General features: G+C 43.8%; 1 protein-coding gene across 3 annotated transcripts in view; it reads right to left on the bottom strand.

The window, feature by feature from the left end:
- The window catches only part of cables1 (Cdk5 and Abl enzyme substrate 1), a 244,219-nt gene that overhangs the window by 10,181 nt on the left and 208,636 nt on the right, over positions 1-25,402 (bottom strand). For all 3 annotated transcript variants that reach the window (XM_068031540.1, XM_068031541.1, XM_068031542.1), the window contains one exon: positions 20,588-20,694. In XM_068031540.1, coding sequence (XP_067887641.1) covers positions 20,588-20,694 — 107 coding nt within the window. The remainder of the gene's footprint in view (positions 1-20,587; positions 20,695-25,402) is intronic.

Below are 25,402 nucleotides of genomic sequence, written 5' to 3'. Positions count from 1 at the left end.
TATGCCACCCACAGCAGCACAATTATGGGCATGCAGAGGGGCAGTTTGTCTAGTGGGGTGTGTATTGGATAATGAAATGCTCCTGCTTGTTGTCACCACACCAGATTTGTGTTAATTTTTGCTTTATTTACAGAAAAGAACAAACCAAACTAACCCAGGAAAGTAAAAGCAGGGACATAAATTTAAATGATTGTAATATTTGTTTTCAATTTTCTTTTTCAAAGAACTTCCTCACCTACACAGTGATAAATGTTTGGAGTAACCTGTTGGTTAGGGTCGTAGAATCAAAAGCATCAGAGACATATAATGCAGAGATGAAAAACAGCGATGAGCTTTGATGGTCCAAATGGCTTTTTCAGATCCTTGATTTATGTTCGTAATATAGACAACTTAGGACCTTTGAATACTTTCTTTACATTTAGCTGCCTGGGACATCTGGCCAATGTCTAGCACAGTCTGGAATAGCTGAGGCTGTTGATTGTTGGACAGGCTGCTTTGAACATCACCTGGTAAATGAGCTTTTGGACACGTGCACAAGCTGAAGTAACAGTGTGTACTCAGTGCAGATCTCATTTCCTTGCTATTTTGTAGTATTTTCTATGGAAAGGAGAACTCAGAAGGGCACAATGTTTGTAACATAAAGGCAGAAAAGATTACTCAGGTCACGCTTGTGCAGACAGTTATACATAATTATTTAGCAGACAATTTCACATCTGGTAATGGAGAACTGCACTGAGGCAGCCTGCATCAAAAGTGTGGTATAAAAATCTCACTTGCACAAAGAGTTCAATTTCAGCCCCTTCCAGATTGGAAGATAACCAAGCCCCTGGCTTCCCACAGTTTAGAGCAGCATTGAAAAGGCTCCATCTAGCAGGGGTGACCTGATATAGGTCTTAATAAAAGTTTTTACAGTGCAGAAACAGGCCATTCGGTCCAACAATTCCATGCTGGTGTTTATGCTTCACATGAGCTTCCTCCCACCCTTCTTCATCTAACTCAATCAACATATCCTTCTATTCCTTTCTCCCACATGTGCTTATCAGCTTCTCCTTGAATGCAACTATACTATTCACCTCAACTACTCCCTGTGGTAGACAGCTGCACATTCTAACCACTCTCTAGATAAAGAAGTTTCTCCGGGATTTATTAATGACTGCCTTATATTTATGGCCTCTCGTCCGCAAATGGAAATACCTTCTCTACGTCTGCTGTATCAGATTCTTTCCTAGTATCAGGTCATCCCTCAGTATTCTCTTTTCTAGAGAAAAGAGCCCCAGAATGCTTTTGTTTTAATGATAGGTATAACCTTTCAGTTCTGGTAGCATTCTAGTAAATCGTTTTTTTACAGCTTCTCCATTGCCTCGATATATTTTTTTAATAATATGGAAACCAGAACTGTTCAGAGTATTCCAAGTGTGGCCTTAGAGGTTCTATATAATTTGATCATAAATTCTCTACTTTTCAATTCGATCCCACAAGAAAAGGACCCCAGTGCTTTATTATTAACCTGTGTCACTACTTTAAGTGATTTGTGTCCCTGTACCCCCAGATCACTCTGTTTCTCTACCCCATTTAGACACTTATTTTACATAGGAGTACGTGGCCTCCATATTTTTCCTACCAAAATGGATCACTTTGCACTTATCTATATTGAAGTTCATTTACTAATTAGATGCCATTCTGCAAATTTTTTAATGTCTTCCTGTATCTTGTCATAGTCCTCCTCTGTATTAACTACATCCCCCAATTTGGCGTGCACTGCAAGTTTTGAAATTGTATTTCCGATTCCTGCGTCCAAATCGCTTATGTAAATGGTGAACAGCAGTGGTCCGAGCACGGATCCTTGTGGAAAACCACTTCCCACCATTTGCCAATCCAGGTAGTTAAAGGTAGTTACTTTGAACCTCTACTCTGCGTTTTCTGTTTTGTAGCCAGCTCGCTATTCATTCTGCTCTTGTCCCCTGACTCCACAGGTTCTGACCTTAATCAGGAGTTTATGTAGTACATCATCAAAGGCATTTTGGGAAATACAAAAATATTACATTTACTGCATTACCGTTACCTCTTCAAAGAATTTAATAAGGTTGGTCAAGCATGCCCTTCCCTTCAGAATTCGTGCTGACTATTTTATTATATTTTCAGTTTCTAGACGTTTCTCTATTACATAAGCCAACTACTGCAGATGCTGGAACTCAAATAAAAACAGAAAATGCTGGACACCCCATCAGAAACCTTCCTTTTTGTTCTTCTTCCCACCCTCCCCACTTTCACTTGCTCAAGACCTATTACTTTAACCTTTCCCAGTTCTGAGGAAAGGTCAGAGACCTGAAGCATTAACTCTTTCTCTGCACAGATGCTGCCAGACCTGCCGAGTATTTCCAGCACTTTGTTTTTCTACCACATCTTTGATTAAGGAATCCATCATCTTTCCTACCACTCATTCAAGCTAATGGGATAAAAATTATGACAGGGTTTGATATGGTAGGCATAGAGAAGATGTTTCCAATTGTAGGGAGACCAAAACTAGAGGGCATAAATTTAAGATAGTCACTAATAAATCAATAGGGAGTTCAGGAGAAACCTCTTTACTCAAGGGGTGGTAAGAATGTGGAACTCAGTAACACAAAGAGTAGCTGAGGCAAATAGTTGATGCAATTATGGGGAACCTAGATAAGTTCATGAGGGAGATGGGGATAGAAGGATATGCTGATAGAGTGAGTTGAAGAGTGGTGGGAGGAAGCTGCAGTGCAGCATAAACATTGACATAGACCAGTTGGGTCAAACGGCCCATTTCGGTGCTATGGACTCAATGTAACTTAATGTAACATTGGCTGTTTTGTGTGGTGGGAAAATGTCATCCTACTTATGGATCATAATTTGTTAAAGTGGACATAAACAAAGGAGCAGTTGTAATATTCAGAAAAGTAGTAATCCTGGCACCTCAGTAACCCTCGTAATACAAAGAGCAACAACCCTAACATTATGAAGAACAATAACCCTGTGAACAACAGCTATTCTGATAAGGATTAATAGTCACGGCATTTAAAAAATAATAAGACTGTTACCTACCTGGTAGCATGAAGCGCAGTAACCTGTGCTAGTGATCTGAATGCTAATAGTAATCAGCACTTGTATGTTTATAGCAAATACTGAAGAACAGCAATTTTGCATGGCATTGTTTTTCAGGCACATGGATTACGCCAGTGTGGTTTATGTGTGCCTGTGCCAATGCTGGGATGAAAGTAAGTGAGGGCATAGAAAACCAATTTATATTTTGATATGCAGTGCTGCTTCCCACTATTAACTAAATCTTCCTAAGTGTTTTATTTTGATACACTTTCACATTACACGCTCAAGTGATTGGGTACACTAGGGATGAAATGGCCCCATGCTGAGCAAGAATAATGAAGGATTTGTTAGGGGAAGGTCATGTCTTACTAACTTAATTGAGTTTTTTGAGGAAGTAACAAGGAGGATGAGGGTAGTGCAGTAGATGTGGTCTACATGGACTATAGTAAGGCATTTGACAAGGTCCCACATGGCAGACTGGTCAGTAAAATGAAAGCCCATGGGATACAAGGGAATGTGGCAGGTTGGATCCAAAATTGGCTCAGGGCCAGGAAACAAAGTCAACGGATGTTTTTACGAAAGCTGTTTCCAGTGGTGTTCCACAGGGCTCAGTGTTGGGATCCTTGCTGTTTGTGGTATATATTGATGATTTGGACTTAAATGTGGGAGGCATGATTGGGAAACTTGCTGATGACACAACAATTGGCCGCGTAGTTGATAGTGAAGAGGATAGCTGTAGACGCCAGAATGATATCAATAGTTTGGTTGAGTGGGCGATAAAAGTAGCAAAAGGAATTCAATCTAGAAAAATGTGAGGTAATGCATTTGGGGAGGGCAAATAAAGTGAGGGACTACACAGTACACAGGAGGTTATTGAGAGGGGTAGAAATAGTGAGAGATCTTAGAGTGCATGTCCACAGGTTCCTGAAGGTGGCAGGACAGGTTGGTAGAGTGGTGAAGGTGGCATATGGAATGCTTTCCTTTATTGGCTAAGGTACAGAATTCAAAAGCAGGGATGTAATGCTGGAACTGTATAAAACGCTGGTTAGGCCACAGATGGAGTATTGCATACAGTTCTGGTCACCACATTACAGAAAGGACATAATTGCTCTGGAGAGAGTACAGAGGAGATTTACAAGAATGTTGCCAGGGCTCGAAAGTTGCAGCTATGAGGAAAGATTTGATAGGCTAGGGTTGTTTTCCTTAGAACAGAGAAGGCTGAGGGGTGACTTAATTGAGGTGCACAAAATTATGAGGGACCTAGATAGAGTAGACAAGAAGGGCCTGTTTCCCCTAGCGGAGAAGTCAATTACCGGGGGCACAGATTTAAGGTGACTGGCAGAAGGATTAGTGGGCTCCTGAGGAAAATCTTTTTCACCCAGAGGGTGATGGGTGTCTGGAATTCACTGCCAGGGATGGTGGTGGAGGCAGAAACCCTCAATTCTTTTAAAAGGTAACTGGACATGCACCTGAAGTGCTGTAACCGAAAAGGCTATGCACTGGGTGCTGGAAGGTGGGATTAAATTGGGCAGCTAGTTTTCTTCTTGGCCGGCACGGACACAACGGGCTGAATGGCCTCCTTCTGTGCTGTAATTTTTCTATGGTTCTAGGAGCCCTTTCTTCCAGTGACAGGAAAATAGCAACAAAATAAAAGTAAATTGCAAAAATTATACATTAAAGAGCTGAAAGAATAATACTGATTAAGCCAGTCAGAAGCATTCTTCTGATCGGCCACTGTCACTTCTGAAAAATCCTGACAAAAGCCCCAGTGTTATGACCAGGTAAGAAAGGGGTCTAGGGTTCCCTCTTAGCCTTCACCTGGTCTTACCGTAACAAGCTTTAATTTTAAACACACCATTTTTTTTTTAAGCTCCTCCTTAGAATCCTTGTTCACGAACTTCCAATTATAAGGCAAAGAAACTAGCCAAACAGGTTTTCTTAGGTTTAAAGAAAAAAGGTTGACCTTTATTAAAGTTAAACTCTAATTCGGTTAACACCTACGGATACGTGACGCGCCTATGCTAGCATGCATACGCGATACACACATGGAGATAGAGACAGAAAAGGGCAGAAGAAATAAAGTGGAAAAATTTGATGCAATATCTAAAGATGGTTTTGGTTACAGTTCTTCGAGCTTGCTGTAAAGTCCTGGCTCTGGCTTTTCGTTGGGGTCCAGTATTCTTCTTAAACCTTGTTCGATGTAGGAGACTTTTCTCTCTTGAAGTTCATGTGTCCTCAGTGGGTCCAGAGGCTTGTGAGAAACAGATGGGAGCAGACAGGAGAGGTCTTCTCACTCCAGGAGCAAACAGTCTTTTTCAGTTCAAACTCTTTGTACAATTCAGAAAAATCCAGGTTACCAAGCAGGTTACTCATGTGACTAGCTGGTCTGACCATGTCTGTTTGTGGATTCTCTTGTCTTAGCTGACCCTGGAATGTCTCGTTTTACACACAATACCTGGTGCTTAAAGTCCACTGTGGGTTCAATTGGAGCAGGGAATAGCCCCTTTGTCCCTCCAAGCACAATCTGTTAATACGCAAAATGTTTTTCCAGCCAAGTGTCTGGTGATTTTTTTAACAAGTCCTTTTTTCACTCCAGTAACAGTTTAAAATCAATGTTCATATGACAAAATTAATATGCCTCATTCTTGGCAGGTGGGGGCCTGCGTGACACCCGGATAAATCATGTAAACAAGGTTTCCGCCAAGAGTATGGTGCCAATCAGGAGAACCCTGGAGAAAATTCCCCATAGTGTTTCTACATATCAGCAATGAAAAAGTATCCTGAGAGTCTGACTATTGATCTGAAAAGGAAAGGATGAGAGAAAATAGGTGGAACATAAATAAAAGCCTTCCTATCTTCTGATTAGGAAGTGTTATTAGAGGCGTAATGTTGTGGGTTGTAAATTTCTGAAAGGACTCATCATTTTGGACAGATGCTGGTAGCGACATGTAACATTTATTTATGCATTTTGGCAGGTGGTTATGCTTGAGGTGCACAAATGACTCACAGCACATGAAAATTTAACACCTAGGATTTGGCAAATGTTGACAGCTCTGGAAAGAGAATGAGAGAAGAGGAAAGACTTGCATTTTATAGTGTCTTTCATGACCCCAGACATCTCAAAGTGCTTTACGGCCGTTTTTTCCAAAAATATACTTTATTCATTAAAAATTTGTAAAATAAATTACAAAACAGTTCAAATTTGACATTTCAGAAAGTACAATAGAGATCAGATTCCTTTGATACAGAACATGAGGTGCCTCAACTCTTGCCATTCCATTTTATATGCAATGTACATTTGCATTACATAGCAAAAACATTTTTTGGTGCATACAGCTCAAAGGATTTTAGATGGGTTCAAGCCCCATGGTATACTATGGGGGAGACAGTGACATAATGGTAATGTCACTGGACTAGTAATCCAGAGGCCTGGACTAATGTGCTGGGGGCATGGGTTCAGATCTCACTTTGGCAGCTGATGGAATTTGAATTCAATGAATTCATCTGGAATTGAAAGCTAGTGTCAGTAAATGGTGCCATGTAACTATCAAATGTCATAAAACCCTATCTGGTTCACTATTGTCCCTTAGGGAAGGAAATCTGCCATCCTTACCTGGTCTGGCCTTCATGTGACTCCAGATCCACAGCAATGTCATTGACTCTTAAATGCCCTCTGAAATGGCTTAGAAAGCCACACAGGTCAAGGGCAATTAGGGATGGGCAACAAATGCTGGCCTTGCTAGCTATGCCCAGATCCCCAAAAAGTTTTTTAAAAAACTGGTGAGAGGACCTTACACAGTGGTCTTTCCCCATCGAGTCTTTGCAGCGGCTGCCCCAAGCTTTAGTGCATCCCTCAGCATGTAATCCTGGACCTTGGAATGTCCACTCAGTCGTGGACAACTCTTTGCGCTGGAAGACCAGCAAGTTTCGGGCAGACCAAACAGTGTGTTTCACCGAGTTGATAGTCCTCCAGCAGCAGCTGATGTTTATCTGTGTGCGTGAGAGCACACAGCTGCGTTACGGAGCTGCTTGGGATGAACCTCGACAAAAACCACTGCATCTCATTCCATACCTGGAACTGGTGTTTTACTGCCTTTTTTCCCCCAAAAATATACTTTATTCATAAAAATCTGTAAAAAAGAAATTACAAAACAGTTCCAAGTTGACATCCCAGAAAGTGCAAAAGAAATCAGTTTCCTTCAATACAGAATGTGAGTTGTCTCACAACCCTTCCATTCCATTATACATGCAATGTATATTTGCATTACACAGCAAAACCATATTTTGGTGCATATAGCCCTAGGGGTTTTACACAGGTTCCAGCCCCTCAGTTCACTATGGCAGGAAGACAAAAACCACTGCAGCTCTTTCCACACCTGCTTTGCAAAGACACATTCCAAAAAGAGGTGGGCAACAGTCTCTTCCCCACCATAGTCACCTCGAGGGCAGCGTGCGGAGTTGGTGAGATTCCAGGTGTGCAGGAAGGATTTGACGGGGAGGGTCCTTCTCCCCACCAGCCAAGCTACATCTTGGTGCTTGTTTGAAAGCTCTGGTGATGAGGCATTCCGCCAAATGACTTTGGCAGTCTGCTCAGGAACCATCCGACCGGATCCACCATCTCCTTTTCCCGTAGGGCCTTGAGGACATTCCGTGCAGACCACTGCCTGATGGATCGGTGGTCAAAGGTGTTTTTCTGCACAAACTTTCCCACGAAGGATAGGTGGTACGGCACGGTCCAACTGCATGCAGCATTCCATTGCAATGTGACCAGACACATCGTTCATAAGACCGGGGACAGATAGAACCTCAGCACGTAGTGACACTTGAGTTTGCGTACTGGGGCTCTACGCACAGCTTGATGCAGCCGCACACAAAAGTGGCCATCAGAATGAGGGCGACGTTGGGTACATTTATGTCCCCCTTTATCCAGAGGTTCGAACATAGTGTCCCTCTGGACCCGGTCCATTTTGGATCTCCAGATAAAGCGGAAGATGGCTCGGGTGACTGCCACAGCGCAGGAGTGGGTATGGGCCAGACCTGCGCCACGTACAGCAACGTGAGAGCCTCGCACCTGATGACCAGGTTCTTACCCACAACGGAGAGATCGCTGCTCCCACATGCTCAGTTTATGGTGTACCTTGGCTACTCGCTCCTTCCAGGTTTTGGCACACGCCCCAGCCCTTCCGAACCATATCCCCAGCACCTTCAGGTAGTCTGACCTGAGGGTGAAGGGGACAAAGGATCGGACAGCCCAGCTCCCAAAGAACATGGCCTCGCTCTTGCCACGATTTACTTTGGCTCCGAGGCCAGTTCAAAATGGTCGCAGATGCTCATCAGTCTGCGCACGGACAGTGGACCCGAGCAGAAGGCAGCGACATCGTCCAGGTACAGGGAGGTTTTGATCCGAGTGCCTCCACTGCCTGGGATTGTCACCCCTCTTATGCTCGCATCCTTCCCAATCGACTCAGCAAAAAGTTTGATCCAGCAAACAAACAAGACCGGGGAGAGAGGACAGCCCTGTCTGACTCCAGATCGGATCAGGAAACCTTCCGATTCCCACCCGTTGATTGAGACTGCGCTACTGAGGTTTGTGTAGAACAGTTTGATCCAATTGCAGATTCCCTCCCCAAAACCCATTTTGGAAAGCACGTCCATCATGTAGGTGTGCGATATCCTGTCAAAAGCCTTCTCCTGGTCCAGGCTGATGAGGCAGGTGTCCACCCTCCTGTCCCGTACATAGGTGATCGTATCCCTGAGTAGCGCGAGACTATCAGAGATCTTCCTGCCGGGTACAGTACAGGTCTGATCAGGGTGGATCACCAACTCCAGAGCAGACTTGACTCGACTGGCTATGACTTTGGACAGAATCTTGTAATCAACATTAAGCAGTGAGATGGGCCGCCAATTTCTGATTTCCGCCCTCTCCCCCTTCCGCTTGTAAATGAGGGTGATGATGCCTTTCCTCATGGATTCTGACATGCTGCCGGTCAGGAGCATACTCTCGTATACTTCCAGCAGGTCCGGGCCGATCCAGTCCCACAGGGCCGAGTACAACTCGACCAGTAAGCTGTCACATCCGGGAGTTTTACTCGTCTTGAAGGACCTGACGGCCTTTGTCAGCTCGTCCAGAGTTAGTGGCTTGTCCAGTCTCTCCCTCCTGCTGTCATCTAAGACCTCTGTGATAGATGACAGGAAGGACTGGGAGGCTCTGCTGTCTGTGGGCTTTGCGTCATACAGCCCAGCATAAAAGGATTTTCTGATCTTTAGTATGTCGGACTGCGAAGACGTTACCGAGCCATCCTCTTCCTTCAGGCTGCTGATCACAGATCTCTGTTTGTACCTTTTGGAAAAAGAAATGCAAGCATGTCTCATCCTGCTCAACGGAGCAGACTCTGGACCGGAAGATGATCTTGGAGGCCTCTGTGGCAAAGAGCGAGGCCTACTGACTCTTCACTTCATGGAGATCCTCCTCGACCCCCATCGACTGCAGCCGGAACAGATTCTGCATTCTTTTCTGGAGTCGGGACATTTCCCTCACTTTCTCTCTCTCTCTCTCATCTTCTGAATACCTTTGAGGATAAAGAACCTCTTGATGTTTGCTTTGATCGCTTCCCACCAGAGACTCAGAGGGGTAATCCCTTTTGGGTTCCTCAATGTTCTCTGAGGTTAGCAGTGTAAAATTCAGCTTCCATATCCCCCTGCCAACCCGGTCATCCTGTAAGTGACAGTCAGCCAGGTAAGAGGCAATCGTCGCAGGAGAACACCGGCTTGACTTCGGTAGATCCGACCGTGACAGCACAGGACACAAACAGGAAATCAATCTTGGAACAGGCAGACCCGTCCGATCTTGACCAGGTGCATCTACGCTGTACTCCGTCTGCAGGCTTGAAGATGTTGTGCAGCTTGGCATCTTTTACTGTTTCTATTAGGAATCTGGACGTAGCATCCAGTTTGCTGTCGTCTCTGCCAGATCGTCCAGCTGCATCGATGATGCAGTTGAAGTCACCGTGTAGAATGACCGGCCTGCACGTCGCCAGCAGCAGTGGGAGCTGCTGGAAAACGGTCAGCCGCTCGCTGTATTGGACCAGATTAACGGAGCGCAGCATTGTTGTACATTACATCTGCTACGAGTAGACGACCGCCCATCACCTCCTTAACTTCGGAGATGAAGTTGTTCCCTCCCCACAGCAGAATACCCAGGCTAGAGAAACGGGAATCATTTCCCCCTGACCAGATCGATGGCCTGTGGGACCACCATCGCAGCCACTGCCTGTAGGTGCTGAGGTGCAGGATTCCACACTCCTGCAGAAACAGCAGGTCGGCTTTGACCTTGGCGAGGTAGTTCAAGGTCGAAACACATCGCGGAGTGGATTTGACACTACACACATTAATTGAAGCAATCTTTATACCCATTTTAAACTGGATGTTGCTTACCCCACCAGGTGTCCTTACTAGTCCCAGTCCTTGGGTATTTTCCTGCATACCCGCAGTGTGCACAAGCTGTTACCCATTCATTGGGCTCAGAAACTCCTCCTGATCACTCAAGGGTTTGCTCCACTCGGGTGACATGAGTGGGGGGGGGGAGGGAGAGAACTCCTGTATGCAGCAAGGTTTGGACTGTCCTCTGCTGGTCATGTCTTTCCCCTCTGTTCCTCCTCGAGGAAGTTTTTGCTCCCGGTTTCCCGGAGCTGGAGTGCGTTGGGCCCATCGCTGCTTCCAGTGCCACGGAGATGGGGGCAATTTCTCTTCCAGCTCCTTTGTGTTCTGCCTCTTCTTTTGTAGGTGCCATCTTTCTGGCCCTTCCTCGTCCGATAAGGAGCAGCTGACGTAGTCTGTCTCAGACATTAGCCTCCTCTTGCCACTGGTTTGGGTGGTGACCTGTTCCTTTTTTGGGGGCTTCTTCTTTGTGGTTCTCCTTTTGACCACTTGCCACTCATCCGATTGTCCCAATGCCGCCTCCTCCTCCATTGATTCTATGTGTTGAGGAATTGTTTCCGGGCATGGAATAGGTGTTGGGTCGCTTGTTGTAGCTGCCCCCGCCTTTCTTCTCCTTCTCAGACTGATTTTCCTCGCTGCTGGGCGGGTTGCTGTCTCCTTCGCAGCATGAGGCGCGTTCACCGTTCCTTCCTCCAGCCTTTCCTTGGAACTTGCCGCCTGAGCATAACTGAGGCAGCGTTTAGGGCAGGTTTTGTAGAGGTGGCCTGCCGCACCGCACAGGTTGCAGCACTCGCTCTGCTTACAGTCCTTGGTCTGATGGCTATCCTGCTTGCAGTTCTTGCAGACGACTGTGCTGCAGTTGGCCGCCACATCACCAGATTTTCCACGAGTACGACAAACTCTGGGCTGCCCTGCATAGACCAGGATGCCTCGACTTCCCCCGGTAGCGAAGCGCCCACTCTCTCCATTGGCATCGACTTTCAAGGTCACCTTGACTTGCCGCCTGCTGGTCCAAATCCCAAATGGGTCCTTGACCTTGATGATGCTGCTGGCCACCTCGACGTACCTGACGAGGAAGGTGAGCGCATCGACGACAGGAACATGGGAGTTGTAGAGGTGGATTGTCACCACCCGGTTTCATTGCGACAGCAGCATGAAGAGAGGCTCCATTGTGAGGATCGACATTGGCGCCTAGTTTCCACTCTCCTTGAACACCATCAGGAACTTGATGCAACCCGCCACATTCTTGAACGTCACATCGAAACATCCACTGCTGGGGAAATTCTGCAGGCAGAAGATGTCTGCAGCTTGGAATCCACAGCATTCGATCAGGATTTTCTTAATGAAGGCAGCGCAGGTGTTGGGTGCACCTCCTTCGCTATCTTTCACCGCCGCCCTAACGGTGTTACGCACCCCCTGGCCTGGAGCTCTGGTGTTGGTTGCAGGCATTTTTTGCTTGAAGCTTTCCTGGGACAGTTACTGAAACCCCAACCAACAGGAAAACAACAACCACGATAGATCTCCAATCCCAAAGGGTAAAATGCTGTAAAAATGTGTTGAAACTCCCATAAAAAACCCCACAAAAATACCACCTGTAGGATCAAAGCCCACTGATCATGGTCTCTCCCCTGCCAGGTAAGTATCGAAGTACTTTGGAAGTGTAGTTACTGTTGGGAAACACTGCAGCCAATTTGCGCACAGCAAACTCCTAAACACAACGTTGTGATAATGACCAGATAATCTGTTTTATTGTTGTTGATTGAGGAATAATGATTGGTCAGGACACCAGGAATAACTCCCCTGTTGTTCTTCAAAATAATGCCATGGAATCTTTTACATCAACCCGAGGGAGCAGACGGGGCCTTGGTTTAACGTCTCATCTGAAAGAATGCACCTCGCACAGTGCAGCACTCCCTCTAATGCACTGGAATGTCAGCCTTGATCTTTGTTTTTAAATCCTGGAGCAGGGCTTCAGCCCACAACTTTCTGACTCAGAGGCTATCCACTAAACCATGGCTGACACAAAAGGCATGTCAATATGAGATACAAGTCAGTTGGTTGTGGTGGGGAGGGGGTAGCTGTTTGGATTTTGGGTGATAGACCACATAGATTGAAGTGCCCATTTTTTCCCCCATTCATTTATGGGATGTGGGCGTCGCTGACAAGGCTGCATTCCGTCTGGTACACCATTTTACACTGTCAAAATTACCACCGGTTGATCTGCTGCTACTGGGCATTTTCAGCATCGTTAAGTCCTGCTACTTTAATTTTTTTGAAATCCTAATGGAAGCACAGGCTGGAGACAACACTGGCACGTAACAAAATGTGTCAAATGGATCCAGTTGGCATGTTCCAGTACCAGCAATTTTGGGACTTAACCAAGGCACTTGAATTCATCATCAATTTGGCAATGGAAAGAAAAGCCTGGGATTCTGATTCAAGACCATCTGGTCAGCAATGCAGCATCACAATCAGTAAGAGTCGATCACACAATATCAGTAATATTTTATTGCAGGTTAGTGCCATCCATATTTCAAGCTCAGTTCCCAGCAAGACGATTAATTTCCTCTTGTACTGCAGTGGCCAACACAATTACATGAAGTCCCTTCATGGGCAACTTAAGGACAGTTTGGCACATAAGGAAAGATCAGTATGTTATAGAATCCACTGAGGGCGAAATCCATCTAAATAGATGATAGCACACCGACAGCTCGCTTTACATTCAATGGAAAAGAAAACTGGGTGGGGTAGAAAATGAGCTGCAGGTGTACTGGTGGCCATTTTGCGCTGAATTTCGCTCCCATCAAGGCCTCAGGTGAGTCGAAAGCAGGAATTTTGAGTTGCAGCAGAGTGGGGAAGTTACCATACGAGACTCTCCACAAATTCACCCAATAAATCAAATGGATATTTTTAAGAACTGCTATCACCCTTTGCTTTAGAGGGTTTCAGGGAATTTTTTGCTCACCCTGCTGAGAGGTACATCAGTGCCTTGAGCTATCTCGGGTGAGGTACAGCATGATCAAAATCTCCCTCTATGCCATTGCAACAATCTGCGAGAATTGACATTTTTCAACAGAATGATGCTCCCCGTGTTGTACTGGGGAGTGAAGCTGAATTCCTCCTGTGCTGGTTAGTCACTCAAAAAGAATTCTCAGTTTTGCCAACGGCAGTAATGAGGATATAAAAAAAAATGTAAACAAATCTTTGTAAGGTGACTGTCATTGTCAGATACATTTTGATATGCAGATTGCCTAGCTGCTGTGGGAAGATGAAAGTACTTCAATTGACAATTGAAAGGAAAACAATGATGAATCACACAGGGCCTTAACACTGAGGTATCACATCACCAGTGCTACCTCATATCCACATGTGCTTTTTAAAAATAAAATACAAACAAGCACATATAAACAAAATAACTTCCATTCTCTGCCTTAATGGAGCAAAGCCCTGGTACATCTGATAATCAAGAGCTCCCAAATCTCCTCTCAACAGATATTTAAGAACTCAGTAGCACTCTCACCTCTGAGTCACAAGGTTCCAGGTTCAAGTCCCACTCTAGGGCTTGAATAGAAAAATCAAGGCTGACAATCCAATGCAATACTGTGGGAGTGCTGCACTGTCGGAGGTGCTGTCTTTTGGACAAGATGTTAAACCGAGGCCCCATCTACTCGGGTGGATGCAGAAGATCCTTTGGCACTATTTTGAAGAAGAGTACGGGAGTTATCCCCAGTGTCCTGGCCAATATTGATCCCTCAGTCAACATCAAAAAATCAGGTTATTTGGTCATTATCACATTGCTTTTTGTGAGAGTTTGCTGTGCACGTACTGGCTGCTGCGCTTCCTGCATTACAACAGTGACTACACTTCAAAAGGTACTTCATGGGTTGTGAAGTACTTTGAGACGTTCAGTGGTTGTGAAAGGCACTATATAAATGCAAGTCTTTCTTGCATGGGGTGGGGGAGTGGAGTGTAGTGTGGATGGACTTCAAAGGAAAGCAAGATTGGGTGCGGTGTAAAACAGAACTCCAGCCCTATCTGGCAGTTTCCTGCAAGGCACTTAAATTATAATTGCTTCCAAAGCTCAGTCAATCCTCTATAGCAGACTCAACAATCTAATATCACATCCTGGTAGGTTCCCACTACCCCAAGGGCACTGTGGATGACTGACAAACCAATCCGGTTTAATGTTTGGGAGCTGTAAAGGTAGACCTGTCACTGGGCACGGGGACTCTTCCCACTTAGCTGCAGAGAATCCTGCAAGCCAATGGTCTAATGCGTGGGATGGTTTTCATGAACAAACTGTGGGAAGCTTATTGAGCTGGTAAGAAGCACGCTTTTAACTAGCTAGCCTCCAGCGGTACCTGTAGACAGACATGGGGATCAGGTTTTTTTGCCAACTTTTGCTTCTGTTCTTTGGACTTAAGGAAGGTGTGTGCATTCCATAGCACCCAAATAGAATTTGTGTTGACTTCCAGGTAACTTGATTAAGAGACACTTAGTACGTTTGAGTGGATGTGCCACTTTGGGAGAGTCACATTTTCAATGCTTATCCTTAGTCGCTGAGAAGTTGATGGCGAACCTTAGAACATAAGAAATAGGAGCAGCAGTCAGCCATTTGGCCCTATGTGTTTGCTCCACCATTCAATAAGATCATGGCTGATGATCCACCTCAACTCCATCTTCATCTTTCTGCATTATCCCCATATCCATTAACGCCCAAAGATCTACTGACCTCGGTCTTGAATATACTCAATGACTGAACATCTTTGGCTGTGTCATGCTAGACCCACACCTGCCAAGAATGAGGCATATTAATTTTGTCATATGAACATGGATTTGAAAACTGCTGAAGTGAAGAAAGGACTTGTTTAAAAAACAAAGTGATTCCTGACAATGCAGCCGGCCGCGGACGTCATCAGACTGCGCCAAGCTGTGCACATGCGCAAACGGGCTCCTGCTCTCTGTGCGTGCGCGGCATTCCACATTGCCAGGACTGTTTGGCGCACGCGCAGATGACATCACGTAACGCAGGGACGTGGGGAAGCGGGGAGAGAGCACCCCCCCACCCGACCGCTCGCTCCTCGCTCCCCCCACCCCCTCTCAGCTGCGCGCTCCCTGCTCCCCACACCCTCCCCCTGGCCGCTCACTTCCCCCACCCCCTCCCTCTGCCGCTCGCTTCCCGCTCTCCCCCCAGTCTCTCCCCGCTTCCCCCGCCCACTCTCTCCGGCCATTGTGCGCTGCCATGGGTTTACGTTGCCTTGCTGTGATTATTTGAGCAGCGTCATCTTTAATCCTGGCAGCTGCCTGAACGTCGCAGACTGTGACGTTTTAGTGGAACAGGCTACATTTGCACATGTACCAGTACAGCGCCACCTAGTGGCGAATGCAGTGGCGAAGGCAAATGCAGCCTTTAAAAAATCATCTTGGCTGGAAAGATATTTGCATATTAACAGACAGTGCTTGTGGAGACAAAGGGGTTACTTCCCTTATCCAATTTAACTCACAATGGACCTTCAGCACCAGGTATTGTGTGTAAGAAGAGACATTCCAGGGTCAGCTAAGACAAGAGAAACAGACGTGATCAGACCAGCTGGTCACGTGACTAGCCAGCTTGGCAAGCTGGTTTTTCTGAATTGTACAAACAGTTTGAACTGAGTGTGTCTGCTTGCTCCTGGACTGAAAAGACCTCTCCTGTCTGCTCCCATCTCTTTCTCAAGGAACTCCAAATCCACTGAAGACACATGAACCCCAAGAGAGAAAAGTCTCCTACAGCGAACAAGGTTTAAGAAGAATACTGGGCCCCAGCGATAAGCAAGATCTACCTACAATCAAGGACACTACAGTGAGCTCGAAGATCCATAACAAAAACCTTCTTCAGAGATTGTCTCAAATTTTTCCACTTTATTTCTTCTGCTCTGTTCTGTCTCTATCTGCATGTGTATCACATATGCATGCTAGCATGGGCACATCATGTACCCGTAGGCATTAACCAAATCAGAGTTTAAGTTTAATAAATTTCAATCTTTCTTCTTTAAACCTAAGAAAGACTGTTTGTGTTGGTTTCTTTGCCTTATAATTGGAAAGCAGTGAACAAGGATTCACCAAGGGGGAGCTAAAAACATGGTGTGTTTAAAATTAAAACCCTCTTACAGTAAGACCAGGTGAAGGCTGAGGGGGAACCCTAGACCCCTTTCTCACCTGGTCATAACAGCTGTCTTTGGTAGAGAATTACAAAGATTCACAACCCTGTGAATGAAGAAATTTCTCCTCATCTCAAACCGAAATGGCTGACCCCTTATTCTGACACTGTGACTACATGTTCTAGATTCCCCAAGTACGAGAAACATTTTCTCAGCATCTACCCTGTCAAGCCCCTTAAGAATTTTATATGGTTCCATTAGATCACCTCTCATTCTTCTCCACGGAACATAGAACTAGTCTCTTCAATCTCTCCTCATAGGACAACCCCCTCATCTCAGGAACCAGACTTGTGAACCTTGGTCAAACTCCCTCTAGGGAAAGTATGTCCTTCCTTAGGCAAGGTGACCAAAACTGGACAAAGTACTCCAGGTGTGGCCTCACCAATGCCCTGAATAACTTATAATAAGACATCATTACTCTGATACTCCAATCCCTTTATAACAAAAGCTAACATACCATTCTTACTAATTGCTATGATTTATGTACAAGGAGATGCAGGTCCCTCTGAATGGGATAATTCAAAAATATTCCTTCTTTGATTTTTCCTACCAAAGTGGACAACTTCACCCTTTCCCACATTGCACTGCATCTGACTTGTTCTTGTCCACTCACCTAACCTACATTCTACATTCATCTGCAGCCTCTTTGCGTCCTCCTCGCTGCTTCCTTTCCCATCTAACTTTGTATCAGCAGAGAACTTGGACACATTACACTCAGTCCTCTCATCTGCATCATTAAGAGAGACTGTAAATAGCAGAGGCCCAAGTACTGATCTTTGCCAGTTACAGCCTGCCAACCCAAAAATGTCCTGTTTATTCTGTTTTCTGTTCATTAAGCAATCCTCAATCCAAGCTTAAACCAGTGAAGTTACATCCAGGGAGGGTGATAGAGGATCCTGGGAAGCTGATGATATCAATGACTCAGTGCAATTATGTCAGGCTGTTTCTTCACTGGTCTGAGAGACAGCCACCCCCCTCCCTGCCAACATAATCACAAGCCCCCAAATGTTTATGAGAGGACTTTTCAGGGTTGACTTGCAATGAAACATCGGTATAAAAGGCTTAATTAGGTTGAATTTAAATATAATACATTATACCTTTTAGAATTCAAGATTGAATAAATGGTCAGTTTTCAAGACTCACTGAAATCCCCTTTTAAGGGCAAAGTTAAAAATCCAAAAACATCCCTGTTACAATCGAATGTGAACCAGACGCCTTTTAAGTTAAAAAATCAATTTCAAGATCTTCCAAGGTCTTTGCTACAATGGAATTAGAAGATGAAACACACTGAGATATCCTATGTGAGGTCAGTACTGATAACTATCAACTTAATTAATTGATAGTGTTAGTGATATAGACAGACTGACTCAAAGGGATGGTACAAGGTACCATAAAAAGACAATTACTGATGATAAATTACAAAATGAAATGGTACTTACAAAAACACATGCCAAGTAAACCCAATTACAAACATTTTGACCAGATAAAAGCTCACAACTTCAAGAGAAGGGAATTTCCAGTAAATAAACTAAGTGGGAATAGTAGCTAATGATATTACCATATATGGATATCAAAAGCAGAAAGGTAACGCTTACTTTCTAAAAGATGAGATGATAGTTTAGAAACAGTATAAATGAGGGTTCTGAATCAAAAAAACAGAAGTATTGGATTCCTCATCAATGCTTCTCAACCTATGGCTGACTGCATGACAAGAGAATTCTGCTCTTAACTGAGAATGCTTTGTCTTGTTAAGCAGGAAAGCTTACTCGGGGAATTTAAGGTAAAAGATTACTTTAAATTTTGATGGATATTCTAAGATATTTTGCTGTAACATTGTCAAGGTTGAACTTTTGGATTCTATTTTAGAAATAAGATTGTTTTATATCTCTTAGTAATCTTTGATATTATCGTACACTTAGCCACTTAAAGTGTATTGCATGTTCAATACTTTTATATATTTATTAAAGTTAATAAATCGTCTCATGTAGCATTCTGTATACAACTACAAGAACCCCCCTTGTTGTGTCTCTTTAAGTGGGGAGATACTTATTGAAGAGTGTGTCCCAGACCCTTATAATACCTGGGATATTTATGACTTAGCTATAATTATTTTTAAAATAGGCTAACCGAAAGATAGCAATATTCTGTTAGTTTTCTTTTCTTTGAGGGATGACTAGTTCAGTTCTTCAGAGTCAAACAGGTGTCTGTAGGAATCTGTCGACTTTGAACTTAATTAAGGGAGACTCCTAGGGATGTACGCTTGATTTGGTTTATAAATCACTTCAGACTAGGCTGAGATTATTTGAGTCTTATCCTGACCCAATGCATTGCTTGTTGCCATCACCTCCATCTGATATTTCTCATATAATTATGTGCCATATCAATTGTTTACAACCAAGTAGCTTGTTAGACCAGATCAGAGGGCATTCGGAATCAACCACATATTGTAGGCCTGAGTCTCAGCTCAGGTAGGGAGTGTGAGCTGACAACAGCACTGTGAGGGCAACAGGGCATCTGTGACCATAGTGAACAACAGGACCGACAGAGTATCGCCTTAACCAATGAGATTAAAGGATGTAGAAATAAACAGAAAGGACTGAGAAGCAGGGTGAATTCAATGTTAAATAGGCACAGAAAAAAAACGGGAAGATTGGATTGAGAGAAGAAAAGGACAGAAAGGAAAACGTAAAAAAAAAAAAAAAATTTGCCCTTTTAAAATTTCCAACAATTCACAACCTGAAGGAACAAAACTTCACACTTTCAAGAGTTTATTTTCTGGGCCAGAGAGATTGACGGGTAATCATAAACAATTATCACATTGTCTTAACTTTCTGTGGCAAATTTAATGGGCAATTATTGCGCAAATGCAGCAACTTCATGAAAAGCTGTTGTAACAAAGCTAATGTAAATCAGCTAGCAACTTGTGACAACTTGCACTTCACAGGATATCTCTTCCTTCCTACAAGTTGTTGGCCAATCTGTGCATTAGTAAAGGTTAAAATCATTCAGCAACATCTGGGACCATCTCCAAATACTTTCAATTGAAGAAAAAGAGGGGGCGCAAAATTCAACTTTAGCAGGGGATGCAAATGGGTGCTAGCGGGTCAGCCACCCGTTATACATCGTGCCCGATTTTCTTTTACATTGACTTCAAGCACTGTGCATAACGTGCAGTGGATCCATGACCCCTGTCGAGTTGAATTTTACCTCAGCAGGCTTTAAGAAAATAGGCAGCGTGAATCAAATTAAATGGTTTGTGAGTTGTGTTTATGGGAAACTCAAAGGTCTTCAAACAGCAGTCATTGTAACTTAGAAATTCTTATCCCGTAGCAACTTTTCCATAAACTCCGTGTCCCTGATAACTTGGACCATTAATTAGACTTCCTGAACAGGTAAAGTTAAGGGAATGGGAGCATAGTGGCTATGTTACTGGACTATTAATCCAGCAGACTGAACTAATGATCTGGAAACATGAGTTCAAATATGACCACTAGACTTGGGGAATTTAAATTCAGTGAATTAAATACATCTGCAATTAAAAGCTAGCACCAGTAATGATGACCATGTAACTACTGGATTGTTGTAAAAACCCATCCGTTTTTTCTTTATTCATTCGTGGGATGTGGTTTCGCTGACTAAGCCAACATTTATTGCCCATCCCTAAATTAACGGCCTTTAGGGAAGGAAATCTGCTGTCCTTACTAGGTCTGGTCTAGATGTGACTTTAGACCTACAGCAATGTAGCTGACTCTTAACTGCCCTCTGAAATGGCCTAGCAAGCCATTTAGTTGTCATTAAGGGTGGGCAATAAATGGTCTTGCCAGAAGCATCTATATTTCGTTAATGAATAAGGTAAACTCACAGCTACTGTATTTGCTTACCTTCTTATCTTACTGAGGGTCAATTTGATATGGGGAAACTTTTCTCTGAAGGTTTCATTCATGTCCTTTTTCAGATCGGAAGGTTTAACATACTCAATCACTGTTGTCTAAAGGGAAAAGAAACACTGTCTTAGTATCATACACAGAAACAATTATGGCTTCTTTTAACACCTGAAGGATGCACATCCAAAGTGTTAACCTGTATCTTTACAATATTTTCAGATTTTTTGTATTTTCAGCTTTTTAAAAAAATCTAGCTCATTTAATAATTTGGTACCTCATACCAGTTATACAAAATGGGGTTGATTTTAACTTGCATCGCCCAATGTAAGCAAGCTGAAAACGGTCCTATTTCAGGTGGTAGGTAATATGCGATCAAGATCCTATGGTGTGCACAGGACCCCTATTACAATTCTGATGGACAAATGGACTGTGTAAAATCCATCCAATTTGACCAGGCAAGCAGGGTTAAAAGCAGCCTGCTTTATTTTTTTTGCTGTATCCTTTCAATGTGGTTTCTGACCAATCCAAAGCATCAGGACTCTCCACTCCAATGTGACTGTGGCTCCTTATCTCCGTTTGGGCTCCACAATCTCTTAACTACTTTCACCATTTTCCTCCACTGTATCTCCGCCCCTATTCAGATCCATGATACTGCTCTCTCACGGTTCCACTCCTACGTGTCCGAACATATTCATTGTGTTTCACAGGATCATTTCAGTGGTGCCTCAGAGTTCCTGGTTCATCTATTCACTTTCAAAATTACTCTTTGGTAACAATATTGGTTTCCAGTTGTGCAATCATAGAATGGCTACAGCACAAGAGGGGGGTCATTTGGCCCATTATGTCCGTGCCAGCTCTCTGCAAGATCAATTCAGCTAAACCCACTCACCTGCCCTTTCCCCACAGCCCTGCAAATTTATTCCTCTTCAGATAGTTATTCAATTCCTTTTCGAAAGCCATGATTGAATTGACCTCCACCACACACTCAGGCAGTGCATTCCATATTTCAACAATGCGCTGCATAAGAAAATTTTTCCTCCTATCTCCTCTGGTTCTTCTGCCATTCACCTTAAATTGGTATCCTCGTTTTCAACCTTTCTGCCAATGGGAACAGTTTCTGCCTATCTACTCTGTCGAGACCCCTCATGATTTTGAACAGCTCCATCAAATTTCCTCTAAACCTTCTTTTCTCTAAGAAGAACAACCCACATTCTCCAATCAATCCATGTAACTGAACACCCTCATCCCCGAAACCATTCTTGCAAATCTTTTTTGAACCCTCTCTAATACCTTCAATATCCTTCCTAAAGTGTGGTGCCCAGGATGGGACATAATACTTCAGTTGGAGTTGAACCAGTGCTTTCTAAAGGTTCACCATAACTTCCTTATGTACTCTATGCCTCAATTGATTAAGCCTTGAATCCCATATGCCTTTTTAAACAATTTCGCAACCTTCTGCTCCCACTTTCAATAATTTGTGCACATACAACCCAGGTCCCTCTGCTCCTGCACCCCCTTTAGTATTGTAACCTTTATTTAAATTGCCTCTCCTCATTCTTCTTATCAAAATGTATCACTTCACACTTCTCTGCATTAAATTTCATCTACCACATGTCTGCCCATTCCACCAGCCTGTCTATGTACTCTTGAAGTCTATCAATACCCTCCTCACAGTTTACAATACTCCCAAATTCTGTGTAATCTGCAAATTTTGAAATTGTGCCCTGCACACCCAAGTCTAGGTCGAGAAAAGCAGTGGTCCTAGTACTGACCCCTGGGGAATCCCACTATATACCTTCCTCCAGTCCAGAAAACTGTTCATTACTCTGTTGCCTGTCACTCAGCCAACTGTGCATTCATACTGCCACAGTCCCTTTTATTCCATGGGCTTTAACTTTGCTGACCAGCCTGTTATGTAGCACTTTATCAAATGCCTTTTGAAAGTCCATGTACACAGCAATCGCATGACCCTCATCAACCCTCTCTGTGAGCTCATCAAAAAACTTGCCTTGAACAAATTCATGCTGGCTTTCCTTAATTTATCCAAGTGTCTGTTAATTTAGTCCTGGATTATCGTTTCTGAAAGTTTTCCCACCACCGATGTTAAGCTGATTAGCCTGTAGTTGCTGGGTTTATCTTTACACCCTTTTTTGAACAAGGATGGAACATCTGCAATTTTCCAGTCTTCTGGCCCCCACCCTCCCACCCCATATCTAAGGAGGATTGGAAGATTATGGCCAGTGCCTCCACAATTTCTACCCTTACTCAGTATCTTCAGATGGTCCTAGTGACTTAACCAGTTTAAGTACAGCAAGTCTTTCTAATAACCCCTCTATCAATTTTTAGCACATCCAGTGCCTCAACTACCTCCTCTTTCACTAGTACTTTGACAGCATCTTCCTTGGTAAAGAGAGATGCAAAGTACTCATTTAATACCTCAATCGTACCCCTGCCTCGATGCGTAAATCACCTTTTTGGTCCCTAACTGCCTCCACTCCTCCTTTCACTATTTATATGCCTATAGAAGACTTTTGGATTTCCTTTTATGTTAGCTGCCAGTCTCTTCTCAAATTCTCTTTGCTTCTCCCCTCTGAACTTTCTATATTCAACCTGGCTCTCAGTTGTATTATCCACCTAACATCCATCATACATACACTTTCTCTGTTTCATCTATCTCTTTCATCATTTAGGGAGCTCTAGCTTTGTTTGTCCTACCTTTCCCCTCTGTGGGAATGCACGTCGATTGCACCTGAACCATCGCCTCGATAAAGGCAGCCCCTTTTTCCATTACAGTTTTGCCTGCCAATCTTTGATTCTAATTTACCTGGGTCAGATCCCTTCTCACCCCACTGAAATTGGTCCTCCCCCAATTATCTATTTATTTATTTAATTAATTTATTTAGAGATACAGCACTGAAACAGGCCCTTTGGCCCGAGTCTGTGCCGACCAACAACCACCCATTTATACTAACCCTGCAGTAATCCCATATTCCCTATCACCTACCTACACTAGGGGCAATTTACAATGGCCAATTTACCTAACAACCCACAAGTCTTTGGCTGTGGGAGGAAACCGGAGCACCCGGCAAAAACCCAACGCGGTCACAGGGAGAACTTGCAAAATCCGCACAGGCAGTAACCCAGAATTGAACCCGGGTCCCTGTGAGGCTGCGGCGCTAACCACTGCACCGCCCATTTACTCTGGATTGCTCCTCGTCTATTTCCATAGTTAACCTAAACCTTACAATATTATAATCACTGTCTCCCTCATGACACTTGATCCCTCATTCCACCGAACCAGATCCAGCAATGTCTCCTTCCGCGTTGGATCGGAAATATACTGATCTAGAAAATTCTCCTGAACACACTTCATAAACTCTTCTCCCTCTCTGCCCTTTATACTATTACTATCCCAGTCTGTCTCAGTATAATTAATGTCCCCCATTATCATTGCTCTACAGTTCTTGCACCTTTCTGTAATTACCTTGCAAATGTTTTCCTCTTGGTGGCCTACAGAATACAGCCAGCGGTATAATTGTGCCTCTATTGTTTCTTAACTCTAACCAAATAGATTATGTCATTGATCCCTCTGGGACATCCTCTCTCCAGCACTGTAATATTCTCCCTAATCGATAGTGCCACCCCTCCTCTATCTTTCCTGTACACCTTGTATCCAGGAATATTTAGCACTCAGTCCTGGCCTTTTTTGAGACAGTTCTCAATTTCCACAAGACATTCCTACATAGCTATCTGCACCTGCAGCTCACCAACTTTATTTACCACATTCTGCATGCTCACATACATGCACTGTAAATCTAATATAGACCTTATTGCAATCCCTTTCACTCTGACCCCACCTGATACCTTACTATTTCTTACTCTAGTGCTGTCTCTCCCAATCCTTTGTGCACCCCTGTTTTTCCTTTCTAATGTTACACGCTTGCTCCCAACCCCCTTCTAAGTTAGTTCATGATTATGTTGTTCAACTCTTTTGCTCCACCATGACCACAGATTTGGTGAATGTTGCTGTACTTTGACTGCATGTTTGACAACAAGTCCTGGATGGGTTGAAACTTACTGCAGCACATCAGCAAAAACTAAACACATTCTACCTGGCTCCGGCAGGCACCATCTCCATCCATCTTCATCCATCTTCCCAATACTCGTTTAGAATGAAACTGCTGATACACGTACACCACTAGTCCTGTCCTTGTCTAGCTTTGCTGCTCCCTATACCTCAGTGAATCAACTTGAAGATCACCAGGCTTATTTTCAAGTACCTCCCTGCCCTATCTGGAAAATCTCCAGTCCTACTTCCCAGAACATACCCTACATTCTTCTAACTGTTCAAAGTCAACTGTTCAGTTACTATCCCCATGGTCTACCTAACTCCCCTCATCAACGCTTTCTGAACTACCTCTACCTTCCAAGGCTGTCTCTTCTACCTTCAGTCTCCCAATCTCCAAATTTCTTTGTTGTCTGCACATTTCACCTCTCCATCACCTTGAGACATTTTATATGAGATGTACATATAACTTGAAGTGATGTTGCGGTTTGGTTTCTTCGATGGCGATGGGATTTTTCTTTTAGCAAAACTATTAACTGTACAATATGGAATTTAAAAAACTGCTTTAGGGCTACAATATAAAGTGTTCCATCGACTAAGGAAGGACAGTGAGGATCCTTCCCTGGCCTAATACTGCTTTCACAATTGATGCAATAAACTGCATCAGAAACGGATACATTCTATAGCACATTACAATACAGTACAGGCTGAGAAAGAACTTGGATATCTGTGAATTTCCAGTGGGC

The sequence above is a fragment of the Heterodontus francisci genome, chromosome 5 (genome assembly GCF_036365525.1).
Source record: "Heterodontus francisci isolate sHetFra1 chromosome 5, sHetFra1.hap1, whole genome shotgun sequence".
NCBI classification, from domain to species: Eukaryota; Metazoa; Chordata; class Chondrichthyes; order Heterodontiformes; family Heterodontidae; genus Heterodontus; species Heterodontus francisci.
Note: the sequence above shows the minus strand (reverse complement) of the source record. Positions and strands in the feature narration are given on the sequence as shown.